Source organism: Amblyomma mixtum, chromosome 2 (assembly GCF_055824585.1).
Source record: "Amblyomma mixtum isolate Tamu chromosome 2, ASM5582458v1, whole genome shotgun sequence".
Lineage (NCBI taxonomy): Eukaryota > Metazoa > Arthropoda > Arachnida > Ixodida > Ixodidae > Amblyomma > Amblyomma mixtum.
Window position 1 is genome coordinate 56,678,404 of NC_143013.1, and position 20,467 is coordinate 56,698,870.

Here is a 20,467-nt window from a genome sequence, read left to right on the forward strand (position 1 = left end):
GAAAAATGACTAACCAAGCAGTGGTGCTTTCGCTAGCAGTTTTACTCACGTTTGCAGAAGCGAATGCTATATCTTTCGAGGATGCGGTGAACAGTTACTGCTGTGAGTAGACTTTGTCCACTACAGGTCTTTAAGATCATGTCTTAGCAGTTGTTACCAGTTCGGGAAATGTTTTGAATATTTCTGATATCTCATTCGTCCGCTACTAGAAAGTATCAATCGAATGCCCCTTCTCAACCTTCGGAACGGATTGAAAGAACGCGCTTGGGCTCAGATAGAATGTCACACATTTTGTTTATTTAATCTTATGAAACGAACTTATTACGTAGTATCTTACAATATTCTGAGGGGCAGCACACAGCGGCAAACAATATTTTGTTGCTTTCAACCAACTGCAGTGTACTTGGTTTATTTAGGTCTTGCCTCAACTTCCACGAACAACACTTTAGATTTACATGTATGCCGTGATTGAACAGATTGGCAAGAAAGAAATACGAGTCTTTCACGGAAAGAAAGTAGTCGGGGCCAAATCTAAAACGCCCATTGAATCAGTAAGGATCTATTAGGAGCGGCCGGCCTTAGTTCTCGCTCGGTCCATTTTAAAGTACGCCTTACTAAGGAGCCCTAAATGAGGCAGCCTTTGGAGCACGCTTTTCTTAAGGTTGGCACAAAGTAACCGCCAAGCTGCCTGACCGCACTATTTCACTTGAACGTGTACTTCAATGTCGAATCACTCGTTCTGCGCTTGCGGAGTAGGGCGACTCCTGTGAATGCGGTCACCACGGTTTCAGAATGGCGGTTTCGTCGGCAGCCTGCAAGTTCAAAGATGTCGCGAGATTTACGCGTTGTGATTTTACGCGTACCCATCTCCAAAGGAGGTGTTTGAACAATAAATGCCACCGCAGCACCATGGCTAAACCGTAAATAGTTTAAAGTTACTCGGCGAGCTATGCTTTTCTGCCATGCGATCTAGAACACAGAAACAATGCTTTATAACTGGAAAGCGATTGCACATAGGCGTGCGTACCTAAAACTAAACATAAAATTAGAAATGTATGCAGATTTCTTTCCAGCTGAGGAAATAGAAATGTATGATTAGAAGCATATTGTAGACAACAGATGCGTATAGACCTTTCCAGCCTTAGTGTCGCCATATTCATGGCTGGACTGCTTTTTCTACCTGTCGCCACCAAACCACCGCGCCTGCAGTACGGGTGCTAAGCAGTTAAGTGAGCAGTAAAGCGACGCTCAGAGTGTGGTTGGTATTGCGTGGTGAAATAAGCAATCCAGTAGTCAATATGGTCGCAATAATGTTGTCAAGTTCGATAACTGTTTTCTTTAATTCTTAAGCGCCTCCTACCCAAAGAGGCACCCTGAGGCGGTTTTCAAATCTCCTAACGTACTGGGTTTCTCAAGTAGACCTGTTGTTGATCGCGTCTGTGAATTTATTTTTTCAATTTTGTCTGAAATGTTGACGCAGTCACCAATTCAAAGCGTCATATTCAAATCTCCCGCATTCTAGGCGAGCGCAGGCGAGAAAGTCAGAAAACAAAGCCTCGTTCATGTTGGGCGCCATGACGTTCAGAAATCGCAGATACTTCGAGCCACCCAAGCGAGCTTTCAGCGAGCGTTGTTTTTCTTGTCAGCCGCATTGTTCCCCGTATTGCGTGCGTTGTAGATGTACTAAACGCGTTAGCTGAGTTTTCAGCACCAGGTTCCACACAGTCTGTACAGCTCTGCGCTCAGATGCACGGACAACTACGGCCTCGACTATGGCGTCTTACACTGTTAGCGCCATATAAAATGCTTCCAGCTCAGAGGGTCGCTACTGGGAAGAGGGAGATGTTCAAGCCTACCAAAGCAAGCATACTGTGCTGGAAACATTTTCGTCACAGCGGCTGCATGCAGAGCTAAAGCGATCTCCACGGCTTTGTGTCAAAAAGGCATGGCTGAACAACGACGCGGCTCCACCGAATGTTCGGGCGTATGAGAAACGTGTCACCGTGGCTAAGAAGCGCCTCTGCTAGAAGAGAAGGTAGGAGGTCTAATTCTAATTTCATTACTTTGAGACATTCAGGACTTTCTACATGTGGAGGTTTGTGCGAAGTATTGACAGCGGTGACTCAAAGGACTGACCCCGCGATAGGAAGCAGACAGAATCAGCGTGTGGCAGCTAATGCGCCACTCCTCTTTGTCGCGCAAGGGAACAGGCTGGAGGCCTCTGTGCTGATCATCGCTTTACACATCAGCGGTACGATTACTCGAGAGCGGACAGGCGATTGAGCAGATCCCGCGGATGTGCCGTAGGTAGTGGTGGGTCTGCGAGAGGCTTTCCCGCATGGTACGCGCCTGACGCGCTCACGGCTCACAGTGCCCCAGCATAGGGTGTACAGAGGCTCGGGCATCTGTCGCTCTCCTCAGAAAAGGCGCTGTCAGACCCCCTGGGACGTGTAGAGGACGCGCGAGGACGCGTCCAACCAAGCAAGCATCGAAGCTGTTCTTTTGCGGCATCTTTCTTTTTCCACCCGCTGCTGTCTCGTCACTAATCATAGTTAAAACATTCGACAGGGTTGTGTCTAGTTTAAGCTGAAAATTTAAGTGAGAAATGAGTGCCAACTAAGTTCTTCTAACAAAACGCGACGTTTTTAAACCTCCCTCGGTTTCTTCGTGAAGGTGCGACTGCGGGCGAGCTGCACCTTGGCTTTTAAGCACCTAAATTTGACTGCAACTCTACTAAACCTACCTAAAACTCCGAATCTAGGAATAAGGAAGGGTCCAGAGGGAGCGATCAATACTTCCCGGCGTCTGCTGAATGTGCCATGGCCTTGTGAGTGGATCTGGCTTGGTCTCCAGCACAATTGTTCCGTCAGTCTATCCTGTGGTCAAATTCCTCTCAATGCTGGGCCACTACGCTTTCGCTCACTTGTAAGTCAGGTTTGGGCTGCTTCTTTCTGTCCGTGAAATTCTTTGTTCTCATGAAGTATACTTCCACGTGCTCTGAGCATTTTGTGTTTTGTACACAACGCCTTGGGCCTTTTCTTTAAGATTATGGTCTTTTCGGCGGGACAGCAGGCATCCGACACTGGCATTGGTTTGAATATTGTTCACCTCATTTCCTGTGCGAAAATGCAAGCCAAGGTTTAGCTGACGCATTTTAAGCACAGAATGCATACGCGCCTTTCCCGCTGGCGTATGCTTGCGCAAGGCAGAGAACAATTTCAGTCGTATCTTTTTGGGTTCCTGATGATACGTCGAACTAACGAACTGGGTTATCCTTTTCTTTGGAGGTGATCGAAACATCAGTCTCCATAATCGCTTTCACAACACTGCGCAGAGGTGCAGCGTCTTCGGTCCTCAGCGCGTCGTCACGACCTCTTAACCAATCACAGGCGGCAGTTTCGCGACCCAAGGTGTCCGCTTGGGCCCGGGTTGCATATGTATGCTAAAAAAAAGGCCATTCGCGTTTGTTTTTGCTTAATTTCGATTCGATACTTGTGAACGCATCATGAAAGACAGTAAGAAGGTGCTCCAAGTCCAATTATAAAAAAAAATTGCTTCAACGTTGCTTTACCCAAAGAATGGAAAAAAGAGGTGTCAAATTATATCTCGGCTATGAATGATTGTGTGAGCTAAGTCAGCAAGAATGGCTCCTGATTTCAGGTTAGTAAAACCATTGAGGTAAGAATTAATCTACAATTTTGGCCTAAATTTGATTTTCAGCGCACTTAAGAACTCGCCTATTGTTCATTGCAAACTAGAACAAGTTGAGTGTGCATCTATTACTCATTACGGAAGTATCCTGATGATGTGTGTCATTGTGCAGATGCTGAAGAAGAACCTATGACCGAGTTCGTTTCCTGCGTAATAGAACGATTTCCGGGGAACGTACGTATCCAATGTTCATTCTGTTTTTCTTTTTTCCTGCTTTTTTCTCAGCTCTGAGTCTGTTCTTATCGGACCTTATGAAGTATTCACGATAAAGTGCAATAACAGACACTTAGTAGGCGTGGGCAGCAAACGCACTGCTGCCGTTCTAGCTACTAAGAATCTATTACAAGAAGGGTTTGTGTCGTTTTCTTCCTTTCATGCACTTCTCTGAGCCCAGGCAGGCCTCAAATCAGTGAAACGAACAGCAACATACCAACCGAGCGCTAATTATATTTTATTGTTGATCGAATAATACAGTGGGATACGCAAGTGGCTCATTACAAAAGTTCTGCCAGCCGTTTTTAAGGGCTGCCTGCATGCCGAGTCTGTTCATGTTCAATATCAAATTGAGGTTGACAAGCAGGCAAATCAAACAGTGTAGTTTAAGATAAAAAATTATTTCAGGATTGTTCTTGCTCGTCTATTACTTTATATCCGACAACGTCAGTAGAACCTTGGCTGTAGAACCTCGCGAATGAACTAAATGTAACCTGAGAACCGAGGTTTTGTGCCTTTCAAGTTACACAGTGCTCGAAATTGATAGGAATGCTTTTGCCAACGGAATGGCACCATAACTTAAAGGTTCTCCAGTATTCTTCCTTTGGGTGCATAAAGGTAGCTCTAACGAACATTAAAAAAGAAAATATGAGGTCAGATTGTGAAAGGAACAGTCACAACTTGTCTCATTAAAATTGAAAGTTCAAAACTATCATCTAACACCTCAAGGAGAAGTAACTTGTATGATCTGGACTGGATGTCCCATAAAAGATTAACTTAGAAATAACTTTCAAAATATTGCCCTCGAATCTTTGTAGCGTTTGTTTGTAGTGTTTGTTTGTTCATACTTCAAGGGTGCCGACACGCCGCTTTATCGCTTCGTTTGTGACGTAATACGAGCCTAGATTTATCTAGATTGATCGCATCCAGGCGGAGCCGATTCTACTTTGCGCCCGAATGTTGTAGTAACTTTCCAAGATTTATCTCGAAAGTTCGCAATCAGCTTTAAAAATAGCACGGTCGACAGCGGCGGGCATTCTGTCCGACGACCGCCGAGCACGCTTGTTGCTACGCCGCCGCCGAGTGATTCAGTTCTTTGCGGGCGCAAGTCAACCCAAATAAAGAGTTCCGTTTCGAAGACATTCTCGCTGTTTCCTGTTCGCCCGACTGCAGTCACCGCTATGTGGCATCTGGTGGAGATGCTAACGCCCTCATCCCCTGGGAGCCGTCAGAGCAGCCCGAGCCGTCTCGAAGGAGAACACGAGAAAGCCGCAGAAGCCGTCCCATCCGAAGGCGAAGGGCGAAGCAGCCGTCGTCTCCAGAGGTGTCCACCAGAATTCGGACTGCTACCGGACCGCATGCGAGCGAAGAAGGACCCCTCAATTTGGGCTTCAGCCATGGCTACGACACCAGCCCCCCTTATTTTACACCAGCCCCGACTGCCGCCCACGTTCAGCGCTTCACCGGGCGAGGATCCAGAAGAGTGGCTGGAACAGTTTGAGCGTGTCGCCGTGATCAACAGTTGAGACAACCAGACCAAAGTGAGCCACGTTTTCTTCGCCTTGGAAGGACCAGCCCGAATGATTCAGTTCTTTGCGGGCGCAAGTCAGCCCAAATAAAGAGTTTCGTTTCGAAGACATTCTCGCTGTTTTCCTGTTCGCCCGACTGCAGTCACAACTACGTGACAATATGCCAGGTTTCTAATCCTCCTCCATGTCAAATCTGCAGCCCTGAATGTTGTGCCACCCATTTCCTTTTAATGAGTTCGGGCGCTTCAAGGCTTACATATAAGAAATGCGACAAGGCCATACTGCGGCACAAAGGCCATCCTCTAACACTACAGCACTTCAGCTGGCATTGTTAACAATGTCATGTAACAGCGTCATCGCCCAGCTATCTAAAATACACAAATTCACTCTTAATCGCCTATTCGACATACGAATAGGCGTCCGCACCTCAGACTTCGAACACTGTGTTTGGCGCATTATAAAGGACAGCGCATCCACCACATGTAGAACATCCTTTCTGGCAGAAATAAAGCACTGTTATAGTTTAATGAGCAAGCGCACTACTAAAAAAATTTTTCCACTCAAAGCACTACAAGAAAGTTAAAGCTGGCACCCAATTTTTTTTTGTGAGCGGCAGACTTATTTGCTAAAATTCGTTATCCTAAAGATGTAGACCGCGTTATTGATAAAAACGTGACTGCATGTACACGTGGCTCTTCGACCACATTCTTGTGTTTATCAATACGCTTCCTAGATTTTTAAAATGAAACATTTTTTAATAGTTTAATAATTGATTATTAGACATGGGTGCCGAAGACGCGCCCTAATTAACATGACAGCGTCCACGATCAGGGACCCTATTGGCTGTACTAGTGAATTCCTTGAACGTTTACCTACATCAGCAGTTCCACACAGTCATCTGAGTGCCTGCTTTACGCACGTAGAGGTCTTTGCCCTGCAGTGGTCGTAGTAAGGCTAATGATGATGTTGATGATGATGAAACTGCACGACTAGCGTCGGGCTTTGTAGCCCAGCTTCCTACGCATGAGAACACTTTGTCGAGGGAGATATAGTCCCTTGGTCGTTTTGTATCACTTGTGTGGTTTATTATTGCACATTATTACTCCAGGCTGACTTAAATAATATCGCTTCTTGGTGCTCCCTTTGGCAGATGGAACTGAATGCTGCAAAATGCAAAACAATGCGAATTTCCCGCAGTCAATCATCCTGTCCAAGCTACTGTATAAATGGTTCTCCACTCGACTCCGTTTCAACTTATAAGTACCTTGGAGTACACATTACTAATAACCTTTCCTGGAAGATTCTTACTAATTACATAACAGCCAAAGCCAATCGCATGCTTGGGTATCTGAAACGCAACTTTTCACAAGTTCCATCTTCACTGAAAAAACAGCTATATACTACCTATATCTGACCCAATCTCGAGGACGCTTCATCCTTATGGGACCCTGGCCATGTATCACTGAATAAAACCTTGAAGATCTTACAAAATCGCTCTGCTCGTTTTATCCTCAATAATTACCACCGCACAGCAAGCGTCACTAACATGAAACAAAGTCTAAATTTGCCCCCTCTCACTGTCCGTCGTAAGATTTCTCGTATTTGCCTTCTCCATAAAATTTATCATCATAACCATCAACTCAGAACGCGCCTGATCACAGATGCTGCTCATGTTTCTGCCCGTGTCTATCATTGCTACAAGGTCGAAGTCGCCATACCTCCTCAGAACACCATGACGTATGCACATTCATTTCTACCAAAAACATCCCGTGACTGGAACCATCTACCTGCTGCCCTGGTCGCTATCACCGACAACCACCGCTTTCGTACTTCCCTGACTAACATATCTTGAAGTCCTTTTTTATTTTTTTTTTATAACTTGCACTTGGCGTTTATCATGTTCTGTATGACTGTTCCTTCATTTTTTAATACGTTGTTGCTGTACTCTGCTGCATTCTGTTTCAAGCCAAACTATTGCGCATTTGTAACCTACCCGTGTGCTTTGAATACATGCCGTTTTTGTTCTTTTTCGCCGTTGTTGTTGTTGCTTTTATTTCTCTTTTATTATTATCTTTTTTCCTTTTCTTAACCAGATTGCAGAGTGTCCTGTGTATTTCTGCCCCTCCCCCCTACAATGCTTTAGAAGCCCTAATCATAAAATAAATAAAAAAATAAATAACAAATAATTTTGGCCTAAGATTTTTCCGTGTATTGAGAGCAAAGAAAAGGAAAAGATCTATCGTTTAACCAAGCTGAATTAGAACTTGTACCTTTTTTTCTAGTCTGTGGCCCGCTATTCGCATGCCGTTTCGCCACAATTATTTATAATTTCGCCACATACTTTTTGTTATCAATTAGAACACGGCGACCGCCGACCAGTCGGACGCCCTCCCATGTGCCCGGTCATGTTGGTCAAGCAAATTTAAAAGCTTTATTTTACTTGTGCCCACAAGATATTATTGTCGCTCACGTAAGTTGCTGTAGCCTTACCGCACCTTTACTTTAATCTAGCTGCGAAAGTAAAAATAGACGGAGAAGCTTCCTGTTATAAGGACTTTCTGTTATAAAGTTGCTACGAGGTGGAGGAAAGGTGAGATAACTGCACGTGATGTGGAGAGCCCGCCCTCTACTAATGCACCACATTCCCCTGATGGTGACGTCATTTTGTTTCTCCAGTTTGATATAGAATACCAGTTCGTAAGACATCTGGGGTTCTACAGCCATTTTTTAACGCATTCGTGCTGTCAACTACGCAGCGTGCATTTTCTGGAGCTTAAACAGTGTTCTTATGTCTACCAGCGAGTTTAAATGTATTGTGCTGTTTTGTGCGCAGGCGGGCCAGAAGGTTAAGGAACTGATGGAACTTTTCGGTGGTATGTCATTTTTTGACGCCGTGCAGCTCATGTGCAAAGCGTCCTTGGACTCCTCAGCTGCAATGGTAAATTGAGTAAGGTGTAAGGCATTTACCCTAGCTGATGTCGTATCCCAACGTGAACATTTAAATATGTGTAACTGTTGTGTCCCAGTAGGCAGTCGACTGATTTAACGATTGCCTTTGTTTTCAAGCATGGCGGATTTAGTCGGGTAGGGGGGGGGGGGGGGGGGGTTAGGGCAGTGCGCTGCATTTAAAATATGTGTTTAAAGGACTTTTTTTTATCAAGGAAGTGGCGTAAAGCTTCTTTTCTTTTTTGAAGTGAAAAATTTCGCACTTACAGGGCAGAGGTTCTACAGCAAGTTCGCTGAACGGTCGCCTAAGATTTGAATAGCGGCCATTCTCATCCGAACCTAAATTGATTGTGATGTCAGCCTTTAGAGATGAGGAGAACAAAGCATCTGCAACTATCCTGAACATCATAGAAAGAGGTTTAGGTTGTTGCAAGCTGCTGGTGGGGTTAGATTGTGGATTCTGCCGGCAGCTGCTCCACTGTAGCAACACTTAAGCGCTAAAGTCACAAATGAGGCACATATATTCATGAGGCCTAAATGATATACTTCGCTATAAATAAAATAACCTTTAACAGTCAATAGTCAACTCCCGCTGTCATCATATATAGTCCAAACCCGAGTACTGAAGGAACTTGAAAGAAGGCGTGAAGCCTCCTTTATGCATAACTGTTTTCCGCGCTGATAGGCAATGTACTGAAGGGAACTGTGAGGGGCTCCTGTCTTCTTGAGGGAAGCGAACCTTTGCACGCTGAACATTGGACAGCACATATATAATGAGCTACATCACCGCACACACCTCATGTGAAACAGAGCAGAGACGACGCCAGACTCGTGTTATACATCCACGCAAGGGTACGAGCAGGGCTCGTGTGATGTAGCAATGTGGCCTGGGATCTTTTTACTGCCTTCGTCACACATAGCTTAGGGAGAAGTGCACAGGGTACTGAAATGGCTGAGCACCGTTTCTCTGGAGAGTATCTTGGCATCTTAAGGCACTTTTCTTGATCGATTACTTGACAGCAAGGCTGTCAGGTAATCCATTCAAGGGTGTCAGGCTATGGTGCAGGCTTTCCACCGCCTCGTTGCCTGTGACACTGTATGTGAGGGCAACCATTCGAATCGCATGGAAAAACTTGTGCTGCGCAGAATACGCATCATGCACGCTATAAAAACTGTTGCGCGTGGTTGGAATCATTCAAGACAGATCCGGTCTCTTCTCACGGTACAAAGTCTTAAGGCCGCGTGGTAGCGGCCTTGATCAAGCATGAATTAACAAACTTGGGCTAAAGTGTTGCGACAATATTTCTGAGCGATTATTAAAGAAAATATTAGTACTACCAGTGCTTTTGCGTTGAAAGATCCCTGAAAAGAAGAAATAGCAAAAAAGCTTGCAAAATCAGAGTAAATCGTGACTAACTCTTATAGACCATTTTGCAACGACACGTCCATTCCCTCAAACCGGCATGGGGCTCCTGCTTTATTTGCATTAACTCGGGCGCAGTGCCAGTGACCACGTGGGATGACATATTGTTGCGCGCGATGTTCATCTCCACGCGTCTCCACTGCGCCCTGGTGTGCCGCATCTAAGCGTAAAACAAAAATCAGCGGTCATATATTTCAGGTAACGAAAATGCCCCGTACGACACAGATTCTAGTGCCCTTTCCTTACGTTCAATCTGCTAATCACATGCCATTGTGTGTTTGAATTAGCAATTTCTATTGTGCTGCAGTTCAAGCAGCACGACTAGAAGTATCCCACAAAGTTTCCTTACAAAGTTGTCTCAGACAGAATTTGGCACCTTGAAGAAAAAGCTCGTATCAGTATGATTTTGTTTTCTTGTCGCTGGTTCTTACTCAAATAAGAAGCATTAATTGCATGTATAAATACTCTTGATGCAAAGTGAGAAATCGAATGCTTCCCGTAAAAAAATTATGACAGTGAAGCTCTCTTGGTAATTTTCACGGATAGCAATACTACACTGCGATCGAACTAACATTTTTTGCTAAACTCTTTCGTTCCAGTTCGAAGATTTTGTCACAGTGAACTCGGTAAGTCTTTTCTCAAAGCTTGTTTCTGTATTTCCGAAACACATTCCCCTTGCTCTTTGTGAAGCTAAGGTATTTTTAAGGGTATGTGAAGGAAAGTGCAGTTCTTCTGGGCAGCGAAACATTCAAAACTGGGAAGGAAACGCAGCTACCTAGTCCGGGTACTGACCGCAAACGCGGATCGTGACAGCGAAACAGGTTGGAGAAAAAATTCCATGCACGACTAGGACACCCGATAAGGCTATCTGTTAGAGAAGCTGTTAGTGTCTTTTTTTTTTGCAATAAATTCATCTAAAGATTTAAAATGTTGCGTGCATATACGCACAGTTTCTCTTTTTTCTTCCACACATCCTTGTTCTTGAGCTAGCACTCATTTTCCAATCCTTCAATGCCATAAGAAAGCCTTGTTATCTAAGAAGTGGCAACAGATGTGTTCGAGGTATGGGGCCAAGGATTGATTGCGAAAAAAGTGGTCTATTCATGTCTTTCGGTAGGCCGTCTTAGCACTGGTTGGAGTTACGAGGAAGAGGGGCAGTATTGCTGGATACTGTCCCCGGCTCTGCTGAGCGTCTGGTCGTGCGACGCGTCTACCACCCACGACAGACGCAGCACTTGTACCGGCTGCATCTGGCCTTGCGCTGAAATTATTTAGGCCATTTTGGCAATGCCGGCTACCGTTCGAGCCACAGTGCCGACCCCAAGGTACACCGCTTTCTCGTCATCGTCTTTCATTATGTGATGGCTGGGCATGTACACCATGCATGCCGACTGGTGGGCTCCATACATTCCTCGCGTATCGGTCACCCACATTTACTCCAACATTGAAGGTAACACGTTCTAGTGGCCCTTAACGCCAACCTTTATACTAAGGAGCGGGCACTTACCGCTGAACTCTAATATTAATGGGGCGAAGCGCACCTAGCAGGTACTCTAGGTGATTAATGGCAGCGCGCCAATATTCCCCAGGAAGAAAATATCAAACTGACTTACGTTGTCAGTAATTACCTATGGGCGACATGGATTGACGGCAAAGTAAAGGCTTGGAATTGAGGAGTGAAGCCAGCTATTGAAAGGGAAATGTTAAGTGCAACTATTATAGACAGGATGAAGGCAGAATAGATAAGGCTAGAAACGCATGTTAATGAAATACCAGGTGAAGTGAAGAAGAAAATAGCATGGGCAGATAATGAAGTGCGGAGAGGAAATAGCCTAAGGTCATTTGCCGTAACCGAAGATTGAGAGGGTAGCACAGCAAAATAGTTAACAATTGACCTGCTTTGCTGGTGTTTTTTTAAACAAACCAGCAGAAAAAAACCTGATTACCACAAGGCATGCACACACCTGGGTACTTGACTGATATAACTGTCGGTCCTGTGTCGTGGTGCCTGCCTTTTTTTCACTTATTTCTGCTAGAAAGAGAGGTGAATGGAGCAGGGGATGATAAAGACAAATTGCCGAAGCAGATAAGGAAATCAGCGCCTCCGGGAATAAGGTGGCTGCCGCAGGCGCAGGACAGGTTCCATTAGAGGTTATTGAAGCAGGTTTTGTCTTTCAATGCAAGTAGTTAGCGTTATGGGGATGAAGATAGCGCGTCTTAAACGTGGCAAGGAAATTAAGTGATAAAAGAAACCTCCTTTAATTCTTTTCTCATCGACTTCACCACTCCATCAACCTTCAGTCCTCATCAAAATAATTCAAGCAAAATCTTACTTCTGCAAAATGCTTCTCTTTAGTTCTATTGAAACGCCTCCCTAACAGCCTGAGTCGCAACTTCTATTGAAAATTTCACTTTCGTCTTTCTCAGATATATCCGCCGCGATGGTTCATTGGCTATATAGTTCGTCTGTTCAACTCAAGGTGATAGGTTTAATTTTCAGCGTAACCTCTGAATTTTCATGATGGGTAACAGCAAAACTGCTCGATTGCGGGGATCCTACTTCGCGCTTGATAGCCCTGCACAATAAAAAGAAATCCGCTGGCCCGTGCTACGGCTAGGCCCATAGCCAAGAGAGGAAACGAGAAATCAGTAAAATATGTTTTGTTTCACACATCTTTTTTTCTCTCAGTCAGCTACGACCTCCGGAGGTGTAGTAGGGATGATCATACTGCTGCCAAAGTTGTCAGTCCGAACGAACGTGTTCGCCTAAGTTTCAGGATAGCATTCACACAAAGCAGCATGTCCCATTAACCTCACACTCTAGACCTCCACTTTAAAACAATGGGTTACGGACTCAAACCAAACAAAAACAGCAGTTGCTCAAGCTCCGGATTTTAGTTTTATGTTTGCATATTTTGCGCAGAAGGATCATATTAAAAATGCCATAAAGTTTTAAGTGATGCAACGCCTGAAACAAAGCAGAAATATTCAAAATACTTTTCTCGCTCTGTACGAATAATTCTGTAGGAACTAACTACATTACAAAATTGTGGCCGAACACCTCATGACTCTCTTTACAACTAGATCTAAAAACAGGTGCTTTTTTACTAGATCCTTCCAGAATTGTGCTGAGTCTTCAAGTCGACCAGTTCTCATATAATAAATATCCTGCAAATGGTCCGATCGAAGTGGTCACTTATTGTGGCCGAACACCTATCAGGACGCGTGAATCAGTGACAGCATTCCAGTTAATCTGAAAAGTCTTCACAGTTTCTGATATTGTTACTCTGGTGCACGCAAAAAAGCTGAGGTTGTGCAAATTATTTGGAAGCTTGCTTGCCGAAATGCAAGTTGACTGCTTTGTTTTTAATTTTATTTGTAGAAATTAGCAGCAGAAAAGTTACTTATGGAAAGCTTCTTACACGGGTATTTCGAAGACCCGAATGTCAGGAATATTCTTGTTACTTTCGCTCTTTGCATATATTACTGCCCTTCACTGCGTGGAAATGGCAGACCAGAGAGAGCATGAAGTGTTAACGGTAGTAGTTGAACCCCGAAAAAAATGCAGATACTCCGTACTTGTTATTTGGAGATTATGTCGGCCTCAGTTTAAGATATCAGTGTGCGTAGGACCGTATATTTTGTATCAAAGTGATATTTGCGAAGTCCATAAAATTTACGCATGAGCGTTGAACACATTTCTACTCAAGTACGAGTTTAATGTTGCAAAGAACTTTCTGCTAGTCGCGAAGCAAGCGATTGTCATTCTCTGTACAGGAAGGACCTGAGCATGCCGAGAAAATGAAAGAGAAACTGTTGGAATGCCACGAGGAAATATTCAAAGGTCACATATGAAGTTTTTGAACGTTTCTGTTGAAAATGGGAGTGGTAGGCATGTAAACCAGAAACAGTGAGAAATAAATTGCTATACAAAATGGTGGTGTTCTTTACTTGCGCACGATGCTGCGACTGAGCATGCATCTCCAGGTGCCTCACCAAAAGTTATAACAATCATCCATAACATATTTATTGATAACAGCGATACCAGAGCTTGCAGGTAATCTGTTAACATTTACTCAATCCAAGTGCTATTATAAGCTTAGACGACATTCTTACGTCTGTAAAGAACGTTGGTAGGTCGAGCTCTATCATTTGTTTCGTGACACGGTGCCCATAGTGCTTGCTCAGAGGCGTGAGCGTCGAGAGACTGGTGACAAGACGTAACCGGTTTGTTACTAACAATGCGAAAAATTCTAGCGCCCTTCTCATACCTGCTGACCCTTAGCCAGCTTAGCTTGACCACCCGCTATTCTTGATATATCGCAGCCACGTTGTCAGTGTGAGTAATGAACTTGTGGCCTTTCGTAAGTGTGTTGATTACTCTATTCTCTTTGACGAAGCCTGAACAACTGATCATCAGGCAGTAGTTTTAACATCCTTTCACGAAATATTTTGCCTGGACTGGCAGTAAGAGTGTGATATTGAACTCCGGAAAAAGTTTTGCGTCATGTTATACAAAAATAAATCCATATGCTCTTTTTCTCACCTTCGTCCTCGCCAAATCAGTGCAATTTCTTGCTGAGGACATTACCGAGGAAATTGGGCTCGAACACGTGCACACTTTTCTAACATCCATTCTTCGGCCTTACGCAAGCCTTCTCACTAAACCAAGTAACTAAGGCCTACACCAGAGGTTAAAGCAGTAACATACGAAACCCTTATAAAGCGGGATTACGAATGCGGTTTTCTTGTCTAGAATATGCATAGTTACCGGCTAAACGCGCAAAATAACATAAAAAATCAGTGTGCTTGATTTTTCCCAAATACAGTCGATCTGTTTTAGTGCCAGCATTAATATTATCGAAATAAATCCTATGGTTAGAACTCCCGATAAACTTTCCAGAATAGAAATTTGTATGCATAGTATTCGCGAGCTCCAAACAAGACTGGGACTTTTTACAGTACCTCACCTAAAATTGTGAGGAACATCACACATCGAACGCACTGACAGACTCGTTTACCCCATGGTTTGGATGAGCCAAAAGTATTTATTTCAATGCTAGTTTTTTTTTTTGCAGGCTATAAATGACTATAAAAGCTTACCACATCACAACGTACAATAACCATGTTGAGCATTTTTGCTTTGCGTCACCAATGATCCTACTTTGCTCACATATTTGTTGGCTTAGAATTTGTTTTACTACTTTGTTTGTGCATATTTCTTTATGTCACCTCGCCTGCTTAGGCGTTACGACCTGTTGTGTCATTAATAAATAAATAAGATGCATCGCAGCAAGCCTTATCAAGTTGCTTCATTTGCCTGCTCTCTCACACGATAATGAAAAAATACGCAAAAAATAGATATGTTATGCTGGTAGGTTTAGAAACGGGCAGAGACCGAGCATTGAGAGGACTTCGTGTAACTTGTACATGACGCTCTGCTAAAAAGCTCAAAAGCCGGGACACAATACTCCGCAGGGCCTAATGCCAACTAAGAAAGAGAAAATTACTGTAATACCCGAGGGACGCAGCCCTAAAAATTCATTTTTGATAAGCTGAAATAAATAACTGACGAGCGTGAGCCATTGAGTCCGCCAGAGAGCGCCACTTTGTAGGAGGGTCGTTGGTGTAGTAGAGAAAAAGGATTGATTTGAACGAAGCGAACAGGGTATGCTCGACACTAGCATTGGGTCAAATAAAGAATAATGAAAGCATTAGGAAGTATTTTTCGGATCAATTTTACGGCCCCCTCCCCCTCAACAGCTGAGCCGGCACTGAATTGCTCATGCATGGTACGCTCAGATGCCAGCGGTTGAGTAGAGCTGCATATCCGCTCCACTGGCGCGCCAGCTTATTCCAGCGTCGTGCCGTACAGAAATCCCTCTAGATTTCAGAATAGTTCAACGTGGCTGCTTATGCCTTTATGGTCGGGTCTTTGTGTGAGAGCACCTTGAACTACCGCGGCCTCTAACTACGGCCGTGAATTTGAAGGCGCCTACATCCCTCGAAAGCGCTCCATGGTGGACAGTTAGGCCCGTGAGTATATTTCATAAGCTTTTCATTTTCCGTTGCGTCCGTATAGTCCTCTCTAAGCAGTCACTCAGGTACACCCACCGTTTTCAAGCGTCGGTGACAAGCAACCAGGCCAATGGATGGTTGGTGACAGGACCTCACCACTGGCTGCATATCGCAGCCAATGAGAGCCAGTGTTAAGGCCCGATTGCCTGCTATTGACTGAACGCTGCAATGAACCTCACAATTAGTTGCATATTGCATACGATTGCAGTCAATGGTAAGGTCCGGTCGGCAACCGCCCATGGCCGGGTTCCTGGCCACAGAAGCATGAAAACCGCAGGTACTTCTGAGTTACCACTCACAGAGGACGAAATGGGCGTGAAACTGAGCACGGAAAATGGACAGCGTATAGACTACGGCCCAAGTTTGCAGCGTAAGTTAGTTGCGCTGAATACTTTAAAGCCTATGTGCGCATGTGGACGGGCGCTAGAAGTTCTGATGGTAGCAAAGGCCGATTTGATGCTGCGCGCAATTAGGAATCGCGTTAAAAACCACGCGAGCCTCTAACCGGCTACTTCGTGACAGAATGCAAAGGAAATTTGAGAAATTAAGGCGCTGCCGTAACGTGTGTCATTATTCATTTTGCTAATGAATTGCTGTTTGTGCACTAAAATGTACAAAGTGGCTCTCGTCGACTGAATACAAACGCTTCCAATGCAAGAGGTATTCCATTTCTTTGTAGTCAAGTGGCAACAAATAAAAGGACGTTGTGGTGTAGAAGTATACCGTAATATCGTTTTCCTTCAGGTCACGGGAAGTGCCAGCCGCACGGCCTGGTAGAGGGCGCAACTGACACTGCGCACCGGCAGCAGGCATCCGGTAATCCGGTATACTTCAACTAGAGTACGCCTCCGCTAAGATGAAACTATGCCATCAACACGCGGTGCAAGCACGAACTTCAGAAACTTTAATCTTTGTCTTTGAGAGTACAAAAAGTTAGACCGAGAGATCTCACGAGCGCGAAATTCAACGCGACGTCATTCGTTTCACTTCCGATGAAAAGAGGGTCTGAGACATCGACGCACCCCAAGGCGCAACATTAGATGGGAGGGTTCGAATGCACTGGCAGAATAATTCCGAGGATGACCGTTAAAATAAGAGTTTCAGCGCTCTGTTGCTCCACATGTACATAGAAACATTAAAATTAGGAGCTGTCACTGAAATTCTCGTCAGAGGACGAAACTGAGCTTCATGTTTTCTTTGTAAAATGAAATCGGAAGATGCTTCTTCCTTTTCAACGCTTCTTATTTCTTTTCCACGGTGGGGGGGTCTTTTTGATAAAGTCGCCATGAGCCGTTGTTTACTTCCTGTACAGATGAACTAAGGCTCACGGCAAAGCCGAACTTCATGCCGCAATCGGAGCATATACCTGTAGAATGTTCCTTCATACTGAAAGATCACCGGAGGCTTCATTTTGACACATCAGAGCTTGAAAGACGTCATGAATGTCAGGAAAACCAGAACGTTTCGTTTCTTGCGCATTTCTGAATATCGCAAGATGCATCACAGGACTAAATAGTAAAAAATGACAACGCCACAGGAAAATATGCTAGATGCACCGCTGCTTTCGACACCAAACTTATGCGGTACGCACAGAGGAAAACTCGAGAACGCGAATAGCCGATATGGGTGCGGCCTAATCGCCTTCTGCAAAAAAGAAAAGGAAACTAGCGAGAAAACAAAAACGTTGCAAATTAGCGAAATAAGACTACTAAGGGTTGAAAAGACTCGGGTTCAAAAGTGCAGAAGAAAAAGAAAAAGTGAAAAAGGAATTCGTTCTTAGAAAGTGGTAATGACTCTTTGGAAGAGAGTAAAAACTGCAAGATTTTTAAACGTTGTTTGCTCCTTTCGAGTCTTGTGTTGGAAAAACGAATCCTATAAATCTAGGGAAAAAAAGTAAATAAATATCACTATGGACATCTTACACACGTCAAAGTAAGGGTTATGTCTATTGAAGGAGAAAAACCATGTATACAAACAACAATATCCAAGGTGACATTGTGCACGATGGTAAGGCGTGGTCCCAGTCAACACTTGATGCACATACTGTTTTGTGTACATCTGTGAATAGGTTTTAATGCTTTTTTATTTCCATTGGCTATAGAGCGCAGCAACACCAAAATGCAAGTATTGAGGATGGCTCTTAACGGTTTGGAATTTCAACACAACGAAACATTCGTTGATAAATTCATAAGAAATCAAACATTAAAAATTTTTTGCCTTGATGACCAGGCATATGACATAATTTTCGTTTTATGTACTATTTGATTTTAGGAAATTAGTTAGAAATCTTATCCTTTTTAATTTTTCTAGGTACCAGGACCGGAAGTGCAATTTCACTAAAAAGAGCATATGGCTGTCTTGGCTTTCTTACCGTTCCCCTTAAAGGCAGGTTCTATTTTGTGCGTTTGATGGCTACGTAGAAGTGAAGGGTTGAATTCCAAAATATTACTAAGCACAAAAGAAAAATTGGCTAGAAATAATGTAAAAAATTGTAAAAACTCGTTTTTAATCGTTAATAATGGGAGCATCAGCATGTGCTCATCATCCATGGCGTCAAACAAGTTAGAAAGCGATCAATTAAAAGCCATTGCTAGTACAGTGTTACTTCTCCGGTTGCGCATGTGTATATATTTGCGAGTGACGAAAACCATTCGCCAAAGGGACGTTTGAAGATGACCTCCACAAAGTACAATAATTAGCAGAAACAGCATACGGATGCTAAAACTTCGGAGCCGTAAGGGCTGCTAAACCATATATGTTTTCATGGCTTTATTACAGCTTCTACTGTGCCTTCTACTGTGCCTTCTACTGCGCCTGCTCGCACCTTATTACAGATGTTGGGAGTCATCGCACTGTTGAACCCAACACCTGAAACATTCTTTTCTGAAGACTGTTTCATTCCTTCTGCGCGTCCTCGTAACTAAGTTCCGAAACAAGGCTAAGTGCCAAAAGAATTCACTATCGTTTTTCTGGCTGCGTCATTCAGTCCAAGAACAGGGTGCGCTAATCTGCGTTTTATTGTTTTACGGTTATTGCCACCTTTATCATTATTTTGGGGCCATATATTTCATTTCGCTCATATTTCATTTGCATTGATTCACTAACCATGGATTTTTTATGTCTTTACCTTTTCTCTTTTTCTGTACATTTTTCTCTTTGCAACCACAGAGGGCATGTAGAAGCTTGTATCTAACGCACTGGTGTACATAGTTATTGGCAAATAAGCCACCCTAAAAATGAAACGACAGCTCAGACATTCACTGGTTACTTTAACTTTATATTGTATGAAAACGATTCCGGCGCTCTTTACGTCATTAATAACTGAGCATCGGCTTTCGAATGAACATACGGGGCACCTCGCCTTGCAGTCCAGAGCGTGATACTAATCAATTGGACTTTATGGCGCATGATAGCCTTAGTTGCTTATGCGCCATTAAACCCAACTCAACTCAACAATTGGACTTTAGGCTTTTTCTTTCTTCTTTCTTTGCAGAGTCTGCTTGAGGCGTGTTGTACAAGTTAAAGGTTAAACGTTGTTTGTTAGAGAGCCCAGCTTTTACTTTGAAGACACGGGTACCTCTTAATATTCTGCCAAAAATAGCGCTTTCCCATGTGGCGATATATTTGAGACCTGGAAACAGTTCGGTACTTGTGTGCAAATTGCTTAGCAGCTGTGCATGCATGACCACATCGTCTAAGCGCATAAGTGCGCGTATCATTTATAAATAGATGACAGGATTGCGTGACGACGTCATAATCGATATTAAATTAAAGAATGTATATTCTTTGCTTGAGATTCTTTTGGTTTTGCAAGTGACCAAATTGGTTAATGCATTCGGAACGCAAAAAACATGCCATAAAAAGGCTGAAACGTTTTGAAAACGACTAAATTGGAACAGCTAAAGGATTAAAATACTCAGTGTCCCTACCCTTACAAGGGAGCGTAGAGAAGGCATCAGATATTGGTACTTGTTACAATGCAGCAATGCATTTGCATTAGCAAAAATTGCCTCTGCCCGCGCGACTAGGTATACAAGGTTATTTTCTGGACACTTCTTTGTTTGAGGCTGGCTGAGAAGAATGAATAAGAGTTAGTCCATGCCGCACTGCTTAGACATAACGTTATTAATCAGCAATAAGGAATAATAAACATGTTCTTGCAAATAAACAAGTTTCGGCACAGCTAAGGGTAGGAAAACAACGTATTTGGGAAAATTTTGTTTCCTGACAGGAAAGCTGTGGGAGAGGCCCCATGAAGACTCCAGTAATCAAAAAAGGAATTGCTAGGTATAGTTGCTGCTTCATGCTTACATTCACACAGTGCAACGACGAGCACGGAGAGAGAATATTTTTGTCAGAAAAAATAATTAAAAATAATGGGGCTTCAAATTTTGCTGCATGATGATACTGGTTTGGCGTTAGCTCAGTCCGGACGCCTCAGGACTCTTCCGGGTGTTCGGAACCCCTACAGGATGGACCACACCTTGGACACATTCTGATGGCCGGTGTTCCTACTAGTGGATGCTGATAGGCAGTCATAACTGGCTCAAGAGCAGCCGCTGCTGGT

The 20,467-nt window shown here is 43.8% G+C and overlaps 1 protein-coding gene across 1 annotated transcript; it reads left to right on the plus strand.

The window, feature by feature from the left end:
- Positions 1-5: 5 nt before the first annotated feature.
- Positions 6-19,404, plus strand: LOC149359409 (uncharacterized). The gene is made up of 7 exons (XM_089567671.1): positions 6-102; positions 3,824-3,885; positions 8,287-8,391; positions 10,422-10,448; positions 13,600-13,666; positions 16,109-16,270; positions 19,394-19,404. Exons 1-7 carry the CDS (start codon positions 6-8, stop codon positions 19,402-19,404), a joined length of 531 nt encoding a protein of 176 aa, XP_089423797.1.
- Positions 19,405-20,467: the final 1,063 nt, after the last annotated feature.

What these genes read in the sequence shown, in the direction of transcription:
- LOC149359409 (XM_089567671.1), top strand. Translation starts at nt 6, where the DNA reads ATGACTAACCAAGCAGTGGTGCTTTCGCTAGCAGTTTTACTCACGTTT. An exon ending in TAGAACGATTTCCGGGGAAC is followed by an intron (nt 3,886 to 8,286) that starts GTACGTATCCAA and finishes TTTTGTGCGCAG; the next exon opens with GCGGGCCAGAAGGTTAAGGA. An exon ending in CCACGAGGAAATATTCAAAG is followed by an intron (nt 13,667 to 16,108) that starts GTCACATATGAA and finishes ATACGATTGCAG; the next exon opens with TCAATGGTAAGGTCCGGTCG.